Source organism: Anolis sagrei, chromosome 3, assembly GCF_037176765.1.
Source record: "Anolis sagrei isolate rAnoSag1 chromosome 3, rAnoSag1.mat, whole genome shotgun sequence".
NCBI classification, from domain to species: Eukaryota; Metazoa; Chordata; class Lepidosauria; order Squamata; family Dactyloidae; genus Anolis; species Anolis sagrei.
The window spans coordinates 6,109,452-6,124,604 of record NC_090023.1 but is presented as its reverse complement, the minus strand read 5'-3'; the positions used below and the strand labels follow the sequence as shown (position 1 = coordinate 6,124,604).

At 43.1% G+C, this 15,153-nt stretch overlaps 1 protein-coding gene across 2 annotated transcripts in view; it reads right to left on the bottom strand.

Annotated features, from left to right (window-relative positions):
• The window catches only part of FAM168A (family with sequence similarity 168 member A), a 274,380-nt gene that overhangs the window by 135,822 nt on the left and 123,405 nt on the right, over positions 1-15,153 (bottom strand). For both annotated transcript variants that reach the window (XM_067466454.1, XM_067466455.1), the window contains exon 3: positions 10,611-10,699. In XM_067466454.1, coding sequence (XP_067322555.1) covers positions 10,611-10,680 — 70 coding nt within the window. In that variant the 5' untranslated portion in view covers positions 10,681-10,699. The remainder of the gene's footprint in view (positions 1-10,610; positions 10,700-15,153) is intronic.

Sequence of the window (15,153 nt, the reverse complement as noted above, 5' to 3'; positions counted from 1 at the left end):
ACTTTGGTGTGGGAAGGGCTTCAGACACAGGACTCCATTTTGTTCATTTGCATCAGACCTCGGTGGAGGTGGATGCATGTTGCTGTTTGGACTTTAGTAGAGAAGTATGACATGTGGACTTCAGTGAGTACAGCTATACTTAAAGACTATGGACAACTGACGAAGTATCATGCCTTGTGTACTCAATGCAGAGAAGAAACTACATCTTATCTAACTGAACTCTAGTAAGAACTGTGCCTGTATGGTGAATATATACAAGTAGTTTGTTAGTAAACCTGAGATGTTATTTTCAAAGAAGTCTACTTTGTTTTGTCTCTTGAGTGCACGTTTTAACGAGGAGGTTCCAAGGGAGTGTATATCTTTTTGGCAACTTCATCTTCAAAGAAACAACCATCCTCTCCTAACCCAATATATTTTTGTAGTGGCATCTCTTTATCCTTGGCAGTTTAAAGACATGGTTCTTCAGTTTAACACCTGAGTTACCTGTGTGCCATTACATGAATGCTTGTGAATATCACTTGTCCAAAGAGTTGGGTAAAAGTATGATAGCTGGTACCGAGTGCTGATAGTGCTATACTGATTGCGGAACTGTGGTTATGAATGAGGAATACATGTGGTCGAGAGAGTGAGCAGAGTGAGACAAGGCGGAGTGAGAGACGCAGGTGGATTCCTTTACTTCCCTTAAGCACAATGCTCCCCTGTTTATCATCCCCACCTTTTCTGTCCCCCCCCCCTTTCTGACCCATGATAGGGTCGTCTTCCGTTCCTTTATTCTGAACCGCCTTACTCAAGTAGCGTACCGTTGGGTCCCAGCTATCATACTATCACCGGCCTGTTAAATTACTTCATTTTTATCTGTGTCCCGCCAGCGTTAACTGAGTTCAGTGGTATCTTGCCACTGCATTGCGCTATGAGTTCAGTGGTATCCTGCCGCTGCATTGCACTATCAGCATTGGCAAAGCAGCTTTGTGGAATCAGCGTAGTGCTACTAGCACTCGGTACCAGCTATCATACTTTTACCAAGAGTTGACTTCTAACAAGGTCATCCTTTTCTTGAGTAGTGGTTTCAAAAGGTGGTCTACACATGTTCATGGAGATTTACATTTGCCAAACGGATGTGACATCGGGTTGTTGTAGGTTTTTTCGGGCTATATGGCCATGTTCTAGAGACATTCTCTCCTGACGTTTTGCCTGCATCTATGGCAAGCATCTTCAGAGGTAGTGAGGTCATCATCATCAGAGGTAGTGAGTGTGACATCATTTTTTACCTTTTTCTATAAGGTCATAGTGCACTTATTTCCAATAGATTATGGGATTTCCAATAGATCTGTCCTTTCCAGAATTCAAGTTCTAGGGTATTCTGGGGACTTCTGCTAAAAGACAGAAGCTGTGCCATGTGGAGGATTACAAAACTCCCCAGAATAGCTGATTCTGCAAGCCTCCAGTCTGCCCTAACATGATCATGATGAGTGACAGGTGTCTCACGAAGCAACAGCGGATCGTTCCCCTCTGAATAAACAGGAGTCCTTTTTTTGGTTAAGGTACTGAGCCATCTTTAGGCAACAAACATGGTTTTGTTCTCTTCTACAATTCAGATTTAGCTCACGCCGTACACAAAAGAGAAAGGGAGAGAGGAGGACACGGGCAGCTTTTGATGTATTTTGTGCCAAGGCTTTTCTTCTCCATCTCCAGGCTTTCTGTTTCAGGGTTTTTGAAAATGAAAGCCTCTCTGAGGACAATCCCTCCCCTCCTGGGCAGCCAAGGCAAACATCTAAGAAGCACAACACTTTCAACTGGTTCATCAGCGCTCTGGGCATGGGCTCTCGTACCAGCAACATCTAAGTTTCCCTGCCTTTTGTGCATTCGCTTGCATTCCTGGGGAACCTTGTTAAGCATTTCCACATTTGAATTTGCGTCCTGTCGCCTTTTCATGAGTTTCCAGCTCTCCCTGGGCCCTCCAAAGGGGCCAAGGAAGGTCATCTGAGTACCTGATTAGCTGGTGAGCCATTCATTGGGACCCTGAATTCCACATTCCTAAAAAAAACCCTCAAAATATTCTTTTAACAGAGAGACTGAGAAAAGAAAGATTAGTTCCTAGACACTCCAGCAGCCTAAGCCTCCCATCCATCCTCAGGCCTCTTACCTCTCATTTTGCTTGTCAAACAAAAGAGACTTCAGAGGGATAGAGCAATTGGGGGGGGGGGGCTATAAGCCTGTGGATTGTAAACAACTGAAATCCGCTGGTGGAAGGGGAGCCTTCAAAATACCTCTTCTAAACGCACCTACAGTATTTTGACTATTTTGCATTGTGTAACTTGGAGACTGAGTAACTTGGAGGAAAGGCATATGGCAGGGTTGTCTACTCTCACCCAACCTATTCAACTTGTATGCAGAACACATCATACGATGTGCGGGACTTGACAAATGCAAGGCTGGAGTTAGAATTGTTGGAAGAAACATTAACAACCTTAGATATGCAGATGATACCACTTCGATGGTTGAAAGCGTGGAGGAGCGGAGGAGCCTTCTAACCGAGTTTTAAAAAGCAAGTGCAAGAGATGGATTGCAGTTAAACATAAAAAAACCAATATTCTGGCAACAAGACTGATTGGTAACTGGAAAATAGAGGGAGAAAACATGGAGGCAGTGACAAACTTTGTATTTCTAGATGCAAAGTCGCAGGTCCGCAGTTTGAAGTCGCAGGTCCGCAGTTTGGATTCTTCACTTACGTTTGAGGCTCAGGCGTCAGTGGTGGCCGGGAGGGCCTTTGCACAATTAAGACTCGTGCGCCAACTGCGACCGTACCTCGGGAAGGCGGATCTGGCCAAGGTGATCCATGCCTTAGTCACCTCTAGACTGGATTACTGCAATGCACTCTATGTGGGGCTGCCCTTGAAAACGGCCTGGAAATTTCAGATGAAACGGCCAGGTTGCTAACTGGGGCACCTTACAGGGAGCGGTCAACCCTCCTGTTCAAGGAGCTCCACTGGCTGCCATTCATTTACCCAATTCAAGGACCCAATTCAAGGTGCAGGTTCTTACCTACAAAGCCCTGAACGGTTTGGGACCTGCCTGCTTGCGTGACCGCATCTCTGTATACAAACCCACACGATCCCTTCGATCACCCGGGGAGGCCCTGCTCTCGATCCCACCAGCATCACAGGCACGGTTGGTGGGGGACGAGAGAGAGGGCCTTTTCGGTGGTGGCCCCTCGACTCTGGAACTCATTTCCTAAAGACATTAGACAGGTCCCAACCTTGGCAGTGTTCAGGAGGAGCTTGAAGATGTGGTTGTTCCAGTGTGCCTTCCCGGAATAATGATCCCATAGCACTTTGTCCTCCAAAGCACTTTACATTTTTTAGATCTGCTCGTATGCTCTTCCACAAACGCCACTATCGTCTTCCATCCATGTCCCAGCATTATTTCAATTTTAACTTTACATTTGGCCTTCCCACTGTTTTTAATTGTGTGTTGTCTTATTGATAATGTTGTATATTTTATTATCCATGTTTTATTTTAATTGCTTGTACTATTGTTTTGCTTGTATTGTTGTATTCAGGCTCGGCCTCATGTAAGCCGCACCAAGTCCCTTTGGGAGATGGTAGCGGGGGTACAAATAAAGTATTATTATTATTATTATTATTATTATTATTATTATTAGTGCAGACGCAGACTGCAGCCAGTTTACTTCTTGGGAGGAAAACAACGACCGATCTTGATAAAATAGTGAAGAGTAGAGACATCACACTGACAATGAAGTGCCAGTTCAAAGCAGTGGTACTCCCCGTAGTAACCTATGGATGTGAGAGATGGACCATAAGGAAGACTGAGCTAAGGAAGATAGATGTTTTTGAACTGTGGCGGCTGGAGGGAAGTCCTGAGAGTGCCTTGGACTGCTGCCACAAAAAGCAAATTATATCAGTTCTTCCTCTAATACACACTGCTTGCAGTGTCACCCACACTAATTCACAAAATGCAAAGAGCCAGGGAAGGTCACACTTGCTCAATATGCACCACAAGACAAACCCCAGGCGCATGGGCTCCTGGTTTTTAAATGCTGACTCCCATTATTTTAGAATATTTATTCAAGCTTTAGCAAGTGCAATGCACGTGCAAGTATCTATTTTTAAACCTGCAATTATTTTTTCAACCTCTGTCCATTTGCTTTTTTCTGTTGACTCAAGAGTATAATTCTTTTTTGTCAACGGTGAGGGAGAAATAGGGCCGTGTTAATCCGTGAAGGTTTTGCCCAGATAGGTTACTTCCTTTGGCTTTTCGAAAAAGATCCTACTTAATTACTCTTCCCACTCAGTGGCAAAGAGGAAGAGATCAGGTTGTGGCTCCTAGGAGAAGAGCAAAATCACATTACAGCAAACCCCGGGGAGCACCTCTGAGTTCATTATAGCCAAGTGACTCCTCTGGCCCTTTTTGGGAATAGAATTAGGAAAGAGACAGGCGGAGAGTCCATCGAATCTTTGCTGAGCTGAAATCAGGAAGCTATTGTGCAATTGTCAAGCGTGCACTCCACTCTCAAGCAATTTAGCAGAGGACGGCCTGAATAACAGAATAGTATTTCAAATACTAGATATACAAGAATTGCATGGAAATACACCAATGTATGCTGTATCCACGGATTCCACTTGTCAAAACTGTACTCTATTCTCAAGCAATTCAGCAGAGGGAAGCCTGAATAACAGAATAGTGTTTCAATTACTGGTTATACCAGAATTGCATGGAAATACATTGCTCTATCATTGGCCTTTTGTATCCACGGATTCCACCATCCACATAGAATCATAGAATCAAAGAGTTGGAAGAGACCTCCTGGGCCATCCAGTCCAACCCCATTCTGCCAAGAAGCAGGAATATTGCATTCAAATCACCCCTGAGAGATGGCCATCCAGCCTCTGTTTAAAAGCTTACAAAGAAGGAGCCTCCACCACACTCCGGGGCAGAGAGTTCCACTGCTGAACGGCTCTCACAGTCAGGAAGTTCTTCCTCGTGTTCAGATGGAATTTCCTCTCTTTGAGGACAAAATTTTGAAAACAAAAATTAATTCCACTTTGAGTTGTTGTAGGTTTTTCGGGCTATATCGCCATGTACTAGAAGAATTCTCTCCTTATGTTTTGCCTGCATCTGTGGCAAGCATCCTCAGAGGTTGTGATGATGCTTGCCATAGAAGCAGGTGAAACGTCAAGAAAGAATGCTTCTAGAACATGGCCATATAGCCCGAAAAACCCACAACAATCCAGTGATTCCAGCCATAAAAGCCTTCGACAATACAGTACACTTTGATTTTGCCATTTTATATAACAGACACCATTTTATTATGTCATTGCTTATAATGGGAACTTGAGTATCCTATCAGATTTAGTTATCCATGAGGGGCACTGGAACCAAATCTGAATACAAAGACTCACTGTACATACAAACCTATCATTATTGTTATTTGATACACAACAGGATTGGTACACAGCAAACAAGATCGCTATGCAGGCTTTTGTATTCAATCACACATCCCAAGTGTCTACGACTGCGTGATATATCAGCAAATAATGTGTGCAGATCCCAGTAGGGTAGCCTTTTGCAGCTGGCAGATAGTAATTTTGTCAGTGCTGATTGTTTTTAAGTGCAGGCCAAGGTCTTTAGGCACTGCACCCAGTATGCCGATCACCACTGCAACCATCTTGACTAGCTTGTGCCAGAGTCTTTGCAGTTCGATCTTTAAATCCTCATATTGTGCCAGCTTTTCCAGCTGCTTCTCGTTAATCCTACTGTCTCCTGGGATTGCAACATCAACGATCCATACTTGGTTTTTTAACACAAACATGAGGTCAGGAGTCTTGTGTTCCAAAACTCTGTCTGAATTCAGAAGTCCCAGAGTAATTTGACGTGTACATTTTCTGTATACATCAAATTAATGCAAAGCTTGTGATTCCACCAGTTTTTTTGTTGGTATGTATGGCACAAGTAGATCATTTGAGCAACGATATTATGCCTCTGCTTGTTGTTGTTGTTGTTGTTGTTGTTGTTGTTGTTACTATTTATACCCCTCTTTTCTCTCTCGAATGAGACTCAGTGCAGCTCGTAATATGAAAAACGATACCATTAAAAAACCTACAAAATATAAACATCAAAATGGAAGTAAATACAATGTTTTGAAAACAAATCAGTTAAAATCACACTAAATGAAACAACTGAAACACCACACAGCAACTGGGAGTAGCAAGAGGGCAGGGAAAGAGAAATAAGTATAATTAATGAATGGAGATAGAGAGCACAGCTGGTTAAATCTAAAGAGAAAGAAGAATGAGAGCAGAAGATGTGAAAAACAAACATTTAATAGTATTATTGGGGGTTTTAATATATATATATTAAATATATATGTTGTTAATTGCTTTTAAAATCCAAAAGGCAGTGAAAAAATATGTTAAATAAAAAAGAAAGAAAGGCAGAGGGAGGTAGAGGGAAAGGAGAACAAGGAGAAGCAGCCTGCGGTGCCTTCTGGCTGCAGTGGCCACCTCCTCAGGAGAAGCACCTGGAACAGGGCACACAGCGCAGCAAAAAGGGCAATTTCCCAGGAAGGTGGATGTGCATCTGCTTGATGGAGAGTGAAAGATGATGGAAGAAGGCGAGCAAAGGTGAGGGGCAAGGAAGGGAAAAGAGGATAGTCTTTCTCTGAGAAGCAGCTGAGGGAGTCTGGAGAAAAGAAGGCTGAGAGAAAGGCATAATTTCTGGAAGACTTGACTTTGAATCCAATGTAGTCCTTGAAAAGGAGAAATCACCGGCAGATCAAGACAGCCATCCAACAGCTTTGTCAGATATCAATATGGCAAGAAAACTTTTCATTAGAAAAGCCAAGAAGCTCTTTGCCCCCATAAGAATTTAGCCTCTCTCTCTCTCTCTCTCTCTTTTTTTTTTTTTACTATTGCCACATTGCCAGCACTCTGCCGGTATGCAGGCAGAGGTGAACCAAAACAAACACCCAGCTTGTGTCAAACTGTTTAATTAAAGCAGCACTTAGTGTCTGGCTGTTTTTATAATCCAAATGTAAAACATAAAGACAGCACTCAGCCACAGAATATAAAGCAAAGACTGATAGCAAACGATAATGCAGATTCGAGAGAACACCATAGTAAAAGGGTCAAGTCAAATGTCGAGAGTTCAATGAGTAAAATCCAAGGATCAAGAGTCTATACTGTAGTCAAAACCCAGTCTAAAGATTCAAGATTCCAGGGTTCCAAGAGTTCAGGAGACAGGTCCGAATACTGAAAATCTACAAACCTGGGGGAAAACCAGCCACATCCACAGCCAAATAGAACAAATACTTTTCTCCCAAAATCAAACTCAGGGCTAGCTCCTTATAACCATTAAAACCCAGCTGCAACCTATCTCTTGCGTGCTTCCACCCTTAATTGCTTTTACCTGCAAACTCTTACTTTCTGTCACAATGCCAGGAGTCTGCCAATATTTAGGCAGAGATGAAACAAACAAACCCCCAATTTGTATTAAACAACTTAATTAAAACAGCACTTACTTTCTGGCTGTTTTAATAGTCTAAAATATAAAACAAAGATTGCACTCAGCCACAGAATATAAAACAAAAACAGCAAACACTGTTGCAGGTTCGTAGTCAAAGGGTCCATGCCAGTGGTCAAACGCCATGAGTTCAATTTAAAAAGTCTGTACCATAGTCAAAAGAGTCTATACCGTAGTCAAAAGTCAGTCCAAAGACTCAAGGTTCCAGGATTCCAAAGATTCAGGAGACAGGTCAGGACACCGAAAATCCACAAACCCGGGAGAAAACCAGCAGCATCTACTACCAAGATAAGACAAATACTTTTCTCCCAAAGATCAGTTCCAAGGCTAGCTCATTATAACCAGAAACACGCAGCTGCAACCTATCTCTTGCATACCTCCACCCTTAATTGCTTTCACCCATGAACTCTTACTTACAGATTACTCAACCCTTTAGAACTAAGACTTACATTAACCCCTTCCATCACCAACTGCTAGGCCTGCCACCACCAACCACCATCAACTGCAGAACATGATACATGACACTTACAGATTACTCAGTCCTTTAGAACTAAGACTTACATTAACCCTTCCATCACCAACTGCTAGGCCTGCCACCACCAACTGCAGAACATGATGCATGACAACTATAGTCAGTCCTCCACATTTGCTAAGGTTGGGGGCACAGGAGCCCCATGAAACTGAATGCAGATAAAGAAACTGCTGGTTTTTTACCTGAAGCTGACTAAAGACTCACACTGGAGGATCTACAGATCCCCAAACTGGCGTTCTCTCTAGAAATCATTAGGTTCTCCAGTGTGACTGGAGGAAGCTGCCCACACAGCCCCACTGGGGGACCTAGAGGTTCTTAAAGAGAACTTTTCAATCAAACCTGTGAATAATCAAATCTGCAAATGTGGAGAGACGAAGGTAGTTTTAAAGGTAGACACTGATCATATATGAAACCTTAAGTAGATCCCAGCCTACCTCTACGTCACAAGCGCAGAAGCACGTCCGCTCTGTTTACAAGGTAACATATTTTAATGCTATTGAACATTATCTTCATGCACATTACAGAGACGCACACAGAGAATCACGCTCAGACATGACACGAATACTTATCCTCAGCCTCTCCTGACCTTTTATTCCCTCACAGCAATCTCCAGATTTTCTGCTGGAACAGTCTGTGTCTGTTCGAATATATCGCTCTCCTTCTTCAGACTCTTATGCAATTCATGTGGGTCACCAGCCAGAGCTTCATTCTCTCCCCACATCTCTCTCAATCTCAGTCTAGGGGCCTGTGGCCCTCCCCTCCTTATCCTGCCCTCTTCCTTCACCTCTGTTTGCATTATCTGCTTAGCACACATTTGAGGTCTCTGCATGTCAACTGAAGTTGACCAACCTGCCCATCTTCCTAATTTGCTACCAAAAAGACTTTCTTGAGATTGAGGTTCATTCAAGTGGCTCCTACGGCAGAAATGAAGATGCCTTCAAACATTCAGGCTCTTTAACACATCCCCCAAGATCTACCTTTACGAGCACACAGTGAGTGGATCCAGAAGAATGAGGAAATTCAAATCAAACTCAACATTTACTTCCTGTGTACCATCTTCCACCTCCAAACCATAAGAAGGGGTTATGATCATACTTAGTTTCATGTTATTGATAAGGCATGGTGAACAAGGTGCCATATATGCCATATACCTGCTGATACATCAATAAATATGCAAATCAAAGACAATTGCAAATAGGCATGACAACCCACAGGAAATTATAGGAGGGAAATATGGTGATTTTCACCCCTTCTATTAAGGAACTCTTGTGAGGAACTCAATACTCAAGACATTTAAGCATTCATTTTCTTAGATCCCTAGATGTTGTCACACTGTAGCTCCTATTATCCTCAGTGAGCATGGTCAATACTCAAGGATTGTTAGAACTGTATTGCGTTAGCTACAGAAACACTTGCAAGAATACATCAGCAAGCAAGAGTCCAAAAGTGGCAGGCCAAAAAAGGGAAACTCAACTCATGGCTGATTCCAAATGAGAGACTCCCTCCTGGGCACACAAAACTTGGAAGGCACTGAACAGACTGCGCTCTGGCACCACGGGATGCAGAGCAACCTTATGAAATGGGGCCACAGAGCAGAGTCTACCACATGCGAGTGTGGAGAAGAGCAAATCACAGACCACCTATTACAACACATCTTGAGCCCTACCACATGCACAATGAAGGACCTTCTTACAGCAACACCAGAGGCATTGCAAGTGTCCAGCTATTGGTCAAAAGACATTTAGGATAATGCCAAGTTTTTAAACATTGTTTGCATTACAACTACACCCTCAGTTTGCTTCTGACACAATAAATAAACTTCATTAGCTTATATGAGTGCAATTTTGAGAAAAGCTCTTTTAGAGAGGTAGTTCTGCAATAGAAACGAATACTTTCCACCAACGCGTTATGGCTTTTCTACAGAATCTCAGCCCATTAAATTATGACCATATGAATCAGTTTCTTTGAGCCAAATTCACAAGTCACTCTAATGGCAATCCACAGCAAAGTTCATCATTGCAAAGCGGTTGCCTTCGATGGAATGTGTGCAGGCTCAAAATAAGCTCCTATATCCCAAACAAGAAGACACACCATGTACTAAGCACAAGCTGAAGTGTCAGATGGCATCACACTTGAAGAGAGAAAATTTGCATCAACCTGAACCTGGTGCAGAATTTCTGTAACTGCAAAAAATATGCCTATAGCAATTTACTTCACAGACCTGTTCTGGCCATTATTCAGATTTACCAGCTAACCAATGCTAACTATATTTCAGTCCTGATTGCATGGTAAAGCTGTGTCTGGGCTGCATGGCTTCAGACCAATGGTAGAGGCTGCTCTGCTTGAAATTCTCCTCCATAAAAATAAATCCCTAGATGCCAGAAAAGCAGGCAAGGCTAACACGCATCTCTCTCAGACGCAGCTCTCTACACACAGAGGAGGGGAATACATAGAAGCAACCGGTGAGCACCCCCAGCAATGTATGAAGGGATACAGACCAGGCAAGACCAAGATATTTTCACTATATGAACCATCTTACCTGTATAGGCCATGTTCTTAGGGTTTCCGTAGGGAGCCCCAGGTTGAACGGGGCTGTAAACCGGATTCATTCTGGAAGATGTGGAAATGCTGAAAGAGAAAGGAGAGAGGGATCTTGAAAAAAATATGCTTCCTTTCCCCCATCAACTGCACTCACAACAGGACAGTCATCACCACCATCATCACCGCCACCACCATCTTCATCTGCCTTGGGAGCTATCAGTAAATTTGGAAGTGAAAGCAATAGAAACAGAAAAACACTGTATAGATGGATATGAATTGAATGCAAAATGGAAAATCTGAAAGGCGTGAGAGTAAAATGTGTATCCTGTCATAGAAGATATCTAATGTTCACACGAGAAGATATATAATGATCATACGAGAAGCTCAGCCTGTCATTGAATATTGAGAAAACCAAAGTGCTCTTCCAGGAGGCACCAGCCAATCTGTCTGCAATGCCAGACACTGGAATACAACACCGCCTGAGCTCTGCGAGTGCAGGACTTTTCCAAATGAAGCACAGAGTGTTTGAGGACCAGGACATCCTAAGGGAGACCAAGGTGCTTGCTTATAAAGATATTGTCCTCCCAACCATGCTATATCTCTGCAAAATGTGAAAGCAAAGTCCACCAGCACTGAAGCGATGCTCCTCTGCCATCAACTCCGCTGGACCGGCCACGTTCTCCCAATGCCCTAGAGTTAGAAGAGACCTTGTGGGCCATCCAGTCCAACCGTATTCTGCCAAGCAAGAAAATTGCATTCAAAGCACCCTCGACAGATGGCCATCCAGCCTCTGCTTCAAAGCCTCCAACAAAGGAACCTCCACCACACTTCAGGCAGAGTTTTCCACTGCTGAACAGCTCTCAGAGTTGGGAAGTTCTTCCTCATGTTCAGGTAGAATCTCCTTTCCTGTAATTTAAGCCATTGCTCCGCATCCTAGTCTCCTGGGCAGCAGAAAACAAGCTTTCTCCCTCCTCCATATGACTTCCCTGCCAAGTATCGACACAGTATTTGTCACAAAAATATCACTGCAGATTTGATTAATGTGGATTTAATATATGTGGGGAATGAATGGAAGAATGGAAGGATGTATAGATGGAGTTAATAATTTTGGAGACACCAGTATAACATTAAGGCCTGCAATGACTAACTACCTGCTTACTGGACTATAATTAAAAGTTGCTAATAAGAACTGGAAAGTAAACTCTGATAAGGACTGGGACAGTGATAACAGAAATGTTTACAATGTTAAGAAGGAAGTCAACATAAGATCAACACTAATCAAGAAAATCAACAGCTGGCTAGGAAACTGAGATGGAGCCAGGATGGAAGCTGTCTATCATTAATTTACAACTTTGAGACAACATCAGCAGAATATTCCTATAAAAGACTCAGTCTAATAATGCTCAAATTGTGGCAGACCTGAGGAGTCTGTTCTACCCACCATGCTCTGCTCCATGGGAAGGAGAGATATGATGTATTCGGAGAGTGGCAAGGGAGCAGTCTGATCACTTTGGGGCTTCTTTCTCAAGGGAAGAGGAAACTGAGATCTGGTCCTTGGCATTGTGCTTAGGGAAAGGATGCATTTTGGAGTTTTGAAGTTATGGAAGGTTTGGAACTGTGTGTTGGCAGGCTGCAGGAAAGCAGGGTCTGGCCTAACAGGTGTTTCTCCAAGGAGTGAGATGTCATGTATCATGTTTTGCAGTTGATAGTGGTTGGTGGTGGTAGGCCTAGCAGTTGGTAATGAAGGGTTAATTTAAGTCTTAGTTCTAAAGGGTTGAGTATCTGTAAGTAAGAGTTCATAGATGAAAGAAATTAAAGATGGAAGTATTAAAGAGATAGGTTGCAGCTGGGTTTTTCTGAACTAGCTTTGGGAGAAAAGTTATTTGTCTTATCTTAGTGGTAGATGCTGCTGGTTTTCTCCCAGGTTTGTGGATTTTCAGTGTCTTGACCTGTCTCCCGAACCTTTGGAATCCTGGAACCTTGAATCTTTGGACTGGCTTTTGACTATGGTGTAGACTCTTGATCCCTGGACTTTGTTTATTGAACTCTTGGTGTTTGACCACTCGATTGGACCTTTTGACTATGGAGTTATCTTGAACCTGCAACAGTGTTTGCTGTTTTTGTTTTATATTCTGTGGCTGAGTGCAATCTTTATGTTTTGTATTTTGGACTATTAAAACAACCAGAAAGTAAGTGCTGTTTTAATTAAACTGCTTGATACAAACTAGGTATTTGTTTGGTTCATCTCTACCTGAATAAGGCAGAGCCCTGGCATAGTGACAGGAAAAAAGGATATAATAATATTTTGGTGCATAAAGATCAATGCATGTACATGTGTGAATGTTAAGTGAAAATGTAATTCCCCTTTGTCTGTTTGTTAACCAATGTAATTGTGAATCCAATGTGTTGTTGTTCATTCGTTCAGTCGTCTCCGACTCTTCGTGACCTCATGGACCAGCCCATGCCAGAGCTCCCTGTCGGCCGTCACCACCCCCAGCTCCTTCAAGGTCAGTCCAGTCACTTCAAGGATGCCATCCATCCATCTTGCCCTTGGTCGGGCCCTCTTCCTTCTTCCTTCCATTTTCCCCAGCATCATTCTCTTCTCCAAGCTTTCCTTTCTTCTCATTATGTGACCCCCGGTGTTGTTGTTCATTCGTTCAGTCGTCTCTGACTCTTCGTGACTTCATGGACCAGCCCACACCAGAGCTCCTTGTTGGCTGTGGCCACCTCCAGCTCCTTCAAGGTCAATCCAGTCACTTCAAGGATGCCATCCATCCATCTTGCCCTTGGTTGGCCCCTCTTCCTTTTACCTTCCACTTTCCCCAGCAAGCCAATGTAGTTGCATAGAATCTGTATGTCTGTATGTCTAAATGTTTTTTCTGTAATCTGATCTACTCTCTCACTCTGGAAACCGCAATGAAAAGAACCTATGCTTTAAAGTTATTGAAAAGTCATTCATGACATATTCTCAAAAACATACAAAACATTCCCCAATCTCCTAATGATGAGTAAGAGATCGACAATGTCACATTTCTTCCAGACCTGTATCTATACTATACTGATAGCCACAGAAAAATGACAGGACTGAAAACAATCTGCAACTACATTACATGAAAATGAAGGCTTCTCGTGGCGAAAGAATCTATATCGTGCAATTTCCAAGTGCTTTTCAATCAAGCTGAGTGCCTAGGGAGAGGTTTGTGTGAGCCCTTGGCCTCCTTTGCAGTAAAGTCTGGACAATGCAGAAGGACTGCCAGCCTCTGAGGGCCAAGTTACGTTTGAATGCAAGCCTGCCTGGATCTCGCTCAGTTTTTCAAACCAAAAGCTAGTTTCAGCATTTATCTCTCTGCTCCCAGACTGCAATATCCTCCTGGGGCTGGCACATTGACAGCATGTTCAGTACTATCTAAAATGGTGCCGCTCCAGGCAGAGAACCACCTCTTAAAAATTAATAATCATCCTGCCTATTATGCTACTAATAAAAATTATTAGAGAGAGCCAAGATCTTTTCTCTCTGCCTTTTATTCGGGGGGGGGGGGGGGGGGGAGGAAAGGACCTGGGAATTTCAGCCTAGTGCTGTCAGTTAAGCAACTGCTCAGTTAATTATCTTAATGAACCACATTCCCGGCTCTGATTAGCAGAGAGAGGAATCAGCCATTAAGCTTTATTAAGCAAGCCATTTGTCTCCACAGCTACCGAGACGTTTTCAAACACGGTCCAAAAGGTGCTCTTTTCATAAAATAATAATCCAAGCACGCAACATGCGATGGGTACTGATGGGCCATGAGCAATTTGTTAGATCGTAAAGTCTTCCCTTTTGACCTCCAGATAATGAACAAGTCAAATGTTAAATCAAACGACAACTGGTTTGACAATTAGTAATTCATTAATTATGTTTTCCAGCCATTCCCAAGCTAAGTTGTGTTAGTTGCTCTGCAATGAGACACAAGAGTATTAAACAACAACAGCAACAGTTTTGGATTTGGATTTTTGGAGTTTTGGATTTTTTGGAAATAGAGGGTAAAGCTTCCGAAGAGGCAAAGTGAGGAATGTTTGCAAAACCCTCCTCTCCAAACCTGAACAGAGTTTTCTGCCTGATCTACGACAAACTAAGTGCCTCTGCCATATAATGCTGCAATCCAGCCCAATATCTATGGCACCTCCATTTGGCTAGAGCAGTGGTTCTCAACCTGGGGTCCCCAGATGTTTTTAGCCTTCAACTCCCAGAAATCCTAACAGCTGGTAAAGTGGCTGGGATTTCTGGGAGTTGTAGGCCAAAATCATCTGGGGACCCCAGGTTGAGAACCACTGGGCTAGAGGGAAGGGAAACACAATGGTGAATCACTTAACTCATCATAGAATCACAGAATCATAGAATCAAAGAGTTGGAAGAGACCTCGTGGGCCATCCAGTCCAACTCCATTCTGCCAAGAAACAGGCATATTGCATTCAAATCACCTCTGACAGATGGCCATCCAGCCTCTGTTTAAAAGCTTCCAAAAAAGGAGCCTCCACCACACTCCGGGGCAGAGAGTTCCACT